General features: G+C 39.5%; 1 protein-coding gene and 1 long non-coding RNA gene across 2 annotated transcripts in view; both read left to right on the top strand.

Annotated features, from left to right (window-relative positions):
• The first annotated feature begins 47 nt into the window (after positions 1 to 47).
• The window catches only part of LOC109303250, a 14,028-nt gene continuing 7,874 nt past the window's right edge, over positions 48 to 6,201 (top strand). The window contains exon 1 of the long non-coding RNA XR_002099031.1: positions 48 to 85. This is a non-coding gene — a long non-coding RNA (uncharacterized LOC109303250). The remainder of the gene's footprint in view (positions 86 to 6,201) is intronic.
• GPR12 (G protein-coupled receptor 12) lies at positions 144 to 6,110 on the top strand. Its single transcript, XM_019525424.1, has one exon. It carries the CDS (start codon positions 463 to 465, stop codon positions 1,549 to 1,551), a length of 1,089 nt encoding a protein of 362 aa, XP_019380969.1. The 5' UTR covers positions 144 to 462; the 3' UTR covers positions 1,552 to 6,110.

Here is a 6,201-nt window from a genome sequence, read left to right as displayed (position 1 = left end):
CCGAGGAGCAGCCAAGGTGACCGCCGCGCAGCCCCCGCCCCGCCCCGCCCCGCCCCGCCCCGGGGAGCGGCACCCACGACCTGAGGTGAGGGGGGTCCCCTCCCTCCCGCTACCATTTCAGTCCCGGGGGTTATTGACTTGCATTGCATACCACTCCATTGCACTGTGATTTAATGTTGGTCCCGTTTAATTCGGCTTTGATTTTCATTTTGATCTCATCGCATTCCCGCTCCCCAAGCAGTGATACCCGGACCTCCCAGCGCGTGGGAGCAGCTCCCTTCCCTGGGGAGTCTCCTGCACCCTGCAGACCTACCTGTGGTTTGTCGCCCTGGAGGTCCCGCTTTGCTTTCCCCAAATACTTCTTAAAAGGAAGTATTGGCCCTCTGCCCCCTTGCCCCTCCCCACGTCGTTGCTTTTATGTAACAAGTGCACCCGCCCCCTCGCGCTGTGGGAGGTCAGTGCATGTTCTTGCTTGCGCTGGTGCTGTACCCAAACATTAAAAAAAAACCCAACCATGTCTTGTCGTTGAAGAAGACGGGGGTTAAAATGAACGAAGACCAGAAGGGTAATGTAAGCTGGCTGTCTCGAGACACGGCGGATGCCAGCGCGGCAGAGAACGTCTCAGCTGCAGCCTCCTCCCTCATTCCTGTCGTAGATCCTGAGCCCGAGCTCGTAGTAAACCCCTGGGACATTGTTTTGTGTACTTCGGGAACCCTTATTTCGTGCGAAAATGCCATTGTGGTTCTTATCATTTTCCATAATCCCAGTCTCCGTGCCCCTATGTTCCTCCTGATAGGCAGCTTGGCGCTTGCCGACCTCTTAGCAGGAATTGGATTGATCATCAATTTTATTTTTGCCTATCTTCTCCAGTCAGAAGCTACAAAACTGGTCACAATTGGACTGATTGTTGCCTCTTTCTCTGCCTCTGTCTGCAGCTTGCTGGCTATTACTGTTGATCGTTACCTCTCACTGTATTATGCTTTGACTTATAATTCAGAAAGGACTGTCACTTTTACCTATGTCATGCTCATTTTGCTCTGGGGAGCATCTATTTGTATTGGACTGCTGCCTGTAATGGGCTGGAACTGCCTCAAAGATGAATCCACCTGCAGTGTTATCAGACCACTCACTAAAAATAACGCAGCTATCCTTTCAGTCTCTTTCTTGCTTATGTTTGCCCTCATGCTACAGCTCTACATCCAAATCTGTAAGATCGTGATGCGCCATGCTCATCAGATTGCCTTGCAACACCATTTCCTGGCTACATCTCACTATGTGACCACCCGAAAAGGAGTGTCTACTTTGGCCATTATTTTGGGGACCTTTGCTGCTTGCTGGATGCCTTTCACTCTCTATTCTCTAATAGCAGATTACACATACCCTTCTATATATACCTATGCCACTCTCCTGCCAGCCACCTACAATTCCATCATCAATCCTGTAATATATGCTTTTAGAAACCAAGAGATACAAAAAGCGCTTTGGCTCATCTGCTGTGGCTGCATTCCTTCTAATCTGTCTCAAAGAGCAAGATCACCCAGTGATGTTTGACTAACAGCTAGGAGGACGTTATTTTACATTTTATTTTTCACACATTCCTGCAACACAGTCTTTGGTTTAGATTCATTCATTAAACTCTACATATTGGATTTATAGTCGAGCCACAGGATGCACTGACCATTTTGTAAAAAGAAACCACATTGACCAAAATGAGTGAAGTGGTTTAAGGAAGATTTTCAAAATCAAAATAATCAGTGTTCTTGCAGGTTTCTAATGTCACTCAGGTTCTTTTGCTGTGGTACAGGTCATCTAGCCCAGTCATTCATAAACACAGTGATTTTACATTAACTTTAGTCATTAAAAAAGTAGACTGAAGAATTATTCTTTTTCAAAATTGTTTTGTGATTGGGCTCAATTATGCTGCATGTTTGTTTTTTATTTCTGTTGTCAGACAATGTGTCTTCTAGCTTTGGTAAGCTAGTAAAAAAGATAACAGCCTTGATTTTTGTTATTGTAAACCAAATTGTAAATTAGTGGAACACATTTCAAAATAACTGCCCAATCACTGTTGTTTCACTTAGTATTTATTATAATATTTTCTGTGCAACTAGTTTTCTATAAATGAGGAGGTACTTATATAGGTTTTTATTCTGTGTCTCAGCATTAAGTAAGTGGACCGTTATTTTAAAACGCTGCCTATTTTCTCCTGAGTTCTGGATAGATGCAAGAATAGAATATATTTTTTGTCTTTCCGATTGTTTTCTTTCTTTTAAAAAATCATTATATATTTTTATTTAAATAAGAGACATCGTGGCTTTTTGTGCTACTGATTTTTAGGCAAAATTCCCCATTGAAGCTGATGGGAAGTTCTGCTCCAAAAATCATTGGAACCAAATGGCCTTTAGGAATTATGCATACAGCACTTTACGTTTCTTTGATAGATTTTTTTTTTTGGTAAAATGTGCAAGGGAATATTTAATGAAAAAAACCTTGTTAAAATAAGTTTAGCATCTACATTAAATGGGCCTCTAAAGTTAGTGGTTGATGCATAGCTGTTATTTCATGTTCTCATTGTTCTGCTGTGATTTTAAATTCTTAAGTTTGAGCATTTTTGAGAACATGCATTCGTAGTGTGTGTACCAAAAATGCATATATGAAACCGTTTCAGCAACCATAGTAATTTTATTCATGAGTTGCTCACATTATGATGCTCAGTACTATATGCATATCATTTCACCATGGAATTTTGGATTAATAGTTCTAGTCTAAACAGCAGAACCTCCTTTCTTGAATAGTTCAATTTAAGCTGCTTCCATCCTTTCACTAAAGCCACAGTAGAATGCAATAGAACAAAAATGTGTTCTCATAAAAAGATTTTATCATTGGGGGGAAAAAACTAACTGGGGGAAAAAAACCCGGATTTGCATTTCTTTGTGAAAGTTGAGATGTAGTCTCATATCAGTGCATGGGAATTTACAGTACAAGTTGTACTTCCATTAGCATTAATGGGAATTACAAGCATTAGCATTAATATGAGGTTATATTCTCTTGAATGTCAAAGTAAATGTACTGTATTGTTGCTTCAGTATCTTCCATTACAGTTAAAAAAAAAACTCCGATGTAAAAATAGCAATATATAAAGTTGATGAAAAAATATACCTGTATAGTATAGATAGTAGAGACTACCGTCTTGCTGACACTGGAGCTTTTCAGATGGAATCTGTGTCTTTTCCTGTGAACGTTTGGGTACTTCAGCTTTTGTAGCAAGTTTCTGTGGCATTAAGAATCGTATGCGATACACAGAGCTAAATCTCAAATGTGAATCAGTCTTATGTTATCAGAGATCTGTACAGATTTTAGCAGCAATAATTGATTTTTGTTCTAATGCTAGATTCATATTCTGTTATTTACCTTGTTCAACCTTAATGGTATTTGGCTATTAATTTGGGATCTAATCAATTTTAAAATTGCATGTCATTACTCTGACTGAATGGTGCTCCTACAATTCTCATTGGCTTCACCGGGACTTTCAGATAGACTGAGGGCCAGATTCCAAATGGTGCATACTATTTGGAATATTGGCATTCTTTATCCACATCAGAATATTAATGAAGTTATAATCATGATGAGTTTCCTGTTGTTTATAGGAAAGTCACTTTTTAAAATAACTATGCTCCATATACATCTGATTTTATAAGTACACAAATATCAAATATTGGAAGCTCTTGCTAAGGTTATTTGTGAAAATTCTTAAATGAATGGTGCATAAAGGCCTTGCCATAAGCTTTGCCTCTTGTATACAAGTGCCAAAAAACCGTGATCACAACCACTTACGGTTGTGACCAAAATTCTATCCCAAAAAGAAATGAGTTTTGTGGCACTTCACTACAGGTGCATACAACTGTAACATCTGGTCACCTCCCAATCCTCAACCTATGTAAACTATCCCTCACAGTACCCACCTGTGGTAAAAATGCGTTAAAAGAAAGGAGCCCGAGGACAACAATGTTTGCTTCCCTCCAACAACTGTCATCGTGACTTGACCAGTGTCTGTCTCACTCGGTGTGGAACTTAGAGCTGTAGACAGCTTTTCAGAGAAAGAAATAACACCCTTCTCTTCCGAGCATGATTTGGGAGATCTATATGCAGTGGGCTTTTTCCAAACACAAATTTGAGGATACCATCTAGGTTAAAATTTAGGCTACAGAAGCATTGAAACTACACAGTGATATTCATCCCTAGGTAAGGGGCAGTTTCTTGTTTCTAGACTCTAGCACTACAGCCCTGCCCAGATGTGTTGGCACTTGATTGATTTGGATTATCAAACTAAAGATATCCTTAAATTCAGAAGACTAAGTCCTGATGCAGGCCAAAAGTTTCATTGAAGTCAATGAGCGTGGCATGTGTAAGGCTGTAGTCCAGAATGCTTTACAGCATTACTGTAATTATAAAACTTGCAGTATTGGGCATACAATGGATGGTATGCGTATAAATAAACACGTGTCCTCATGGCGGGGTTGGGGGGGGCAGGGGGAGGTCAGTTGTTCATATCTAAACACTTGCCTCAATAGTTCAACAGCTATAAATGTTTTTTTTAAAAAGGCAACTATTTTTCATACCCTGCAGTTCTGGCCATGTTTCTAGATATAAAAACAGTTTATATCTTGGGTCCCAATTCTGAAAGTTGTTCCTTATAGGCAAATCTCACAATCCAAGTGGTGCCCCTCTGAAATAGAAGGGGCACTGGTGAGGCGCAGAGATCTGCCCCAGGGTATATGTTTTTATGCTGCAATGAACAGTATTGATGCCTAATGCTACATGATGTGGTAAATTGACAATTCTAAGCAATACTGGGTTTTTCACACCTTGATAATCAACACAAGTGTTTTTAAAAACACTGCAGAATTTAATCGAAATAATTTAAAACAATGTTAAAAATTCTTAAGATGCTCAACCTTCAGGTTATATGTTTGATGGAAAAATGTACTACAGCCATTGTTTCCTGTCAAGATCATGAATGCTCTCAAGTCAAGCGGCTGAGAGTAAATGTAGTTAAAGCACACTAATTTTGGTAGCCAACAGCAGACTCAGGAGTGATACAGCTAAAAATCACATCCAGATTCATGTGGCTCCCCAGTTCAAAGGTCCAGGTACTCATTTACAGCTGGGTCAACTTGGTGCAGCTGCTGGCACAAGTCCAGGGCAAGGCTCAAACTCAAAACTATAGTGATGCTTTAACTGGCCTGCTCCTGCATCTTGCAGAGCTCCACGTTCCCAACCTATCCATTTCTATTAGATTCTTGATTTTTTTTTTTTAACATTTAAAATATTAGCAATAATGAAAACAATGTTTTTATCATAAGAGCAATAAAATCCCATTAACTTACTGTTTGTATAAAGCTGTAGAGTAGATTCATAGCAATAGCAAGGAAGCAATAAATTCGTTAGGCAAAAATTAATTTCAAGTACTAAATTAAACCCGTAGAATGAACATGTATAGATAGAAGTCTTCCTTTGTTTGGCATTAATTAAAGGACCAGTATAGGACAGTGTTTCACCTGGGTTTGCATTATGATAATTTAAGTTATTGTATGGAATTATTTACTGATAAGTTTTATCTCAGTTTTTGTATCTTTAATTCATTAGAACTCCCAGAGAGCATTATAGTATAGCACAAGAAATTTCTATTAAATGTATTACTTCATGTGGTTTAAGATTTAGGTTTAGTTGCAGCATTAATTAATGCAGGATTTCTGGTTTTAGGCTAACACTGATATACTTGCTTTAACAGAAGAGGCTTTCATAAAACCTATGTTGAAGACACCCATATTTACAAGGCTTGCCATGTTGAAAACCATAAAGTTCCTCTGTGCTCCTTGGCAGCTGATTGCTGATATTTGGCTTTGGAAAGAAGTTTTTGGCATAAATGAAGAAAAATTCCCTATGATGTATGGATGTATTTGAAGCAGGCTGACAGGTCTCCTTTGCAGTTATGCTGGGAATGCTGTAGAGGTGCACCTATACATCAATCTGATATCGGATCGGCACCAACATAAAGAAAATTTACTGTATTGGAAATCAGCCTGATGTGGCCGATAATTTGGCCAGTAAACGCTCATGCATGAGTGTAGCTGCAGCGCAGCATGTGGGCAGCAAGGAGCACAGCCCAACAGCATGGAGAGCTGCGTGCAGCTGGTAAGT

This window comes from Gavialis gangeticus, unplaced genomic scaffold (genome assembly GCF_001723915.1).
Source record: "Gavialis gangeticus isolate Ggan-Ray unplaced genomic scaffold, GavGan_comp1, whole genome shotgun sequence".
In the NCBI taxonomy this organism is placed as follows: Eukaryota; Metazoa; Chordata; order Crocodylia; family Gavialidae; genus Gavialis; species Gavialis gangeticus.
This window is presented reverse-complemented; position numbering and strand designations above follow the sequence as displayed.

Coding starts and splice junctions, on each gene's coding strand:
- GPR12 (XM_019525424.1), top strand. CDS start 463: ATGTTCTTGCTTGCGCTGGTGCTGTACCCAAACATTAAAAAAAAACCC.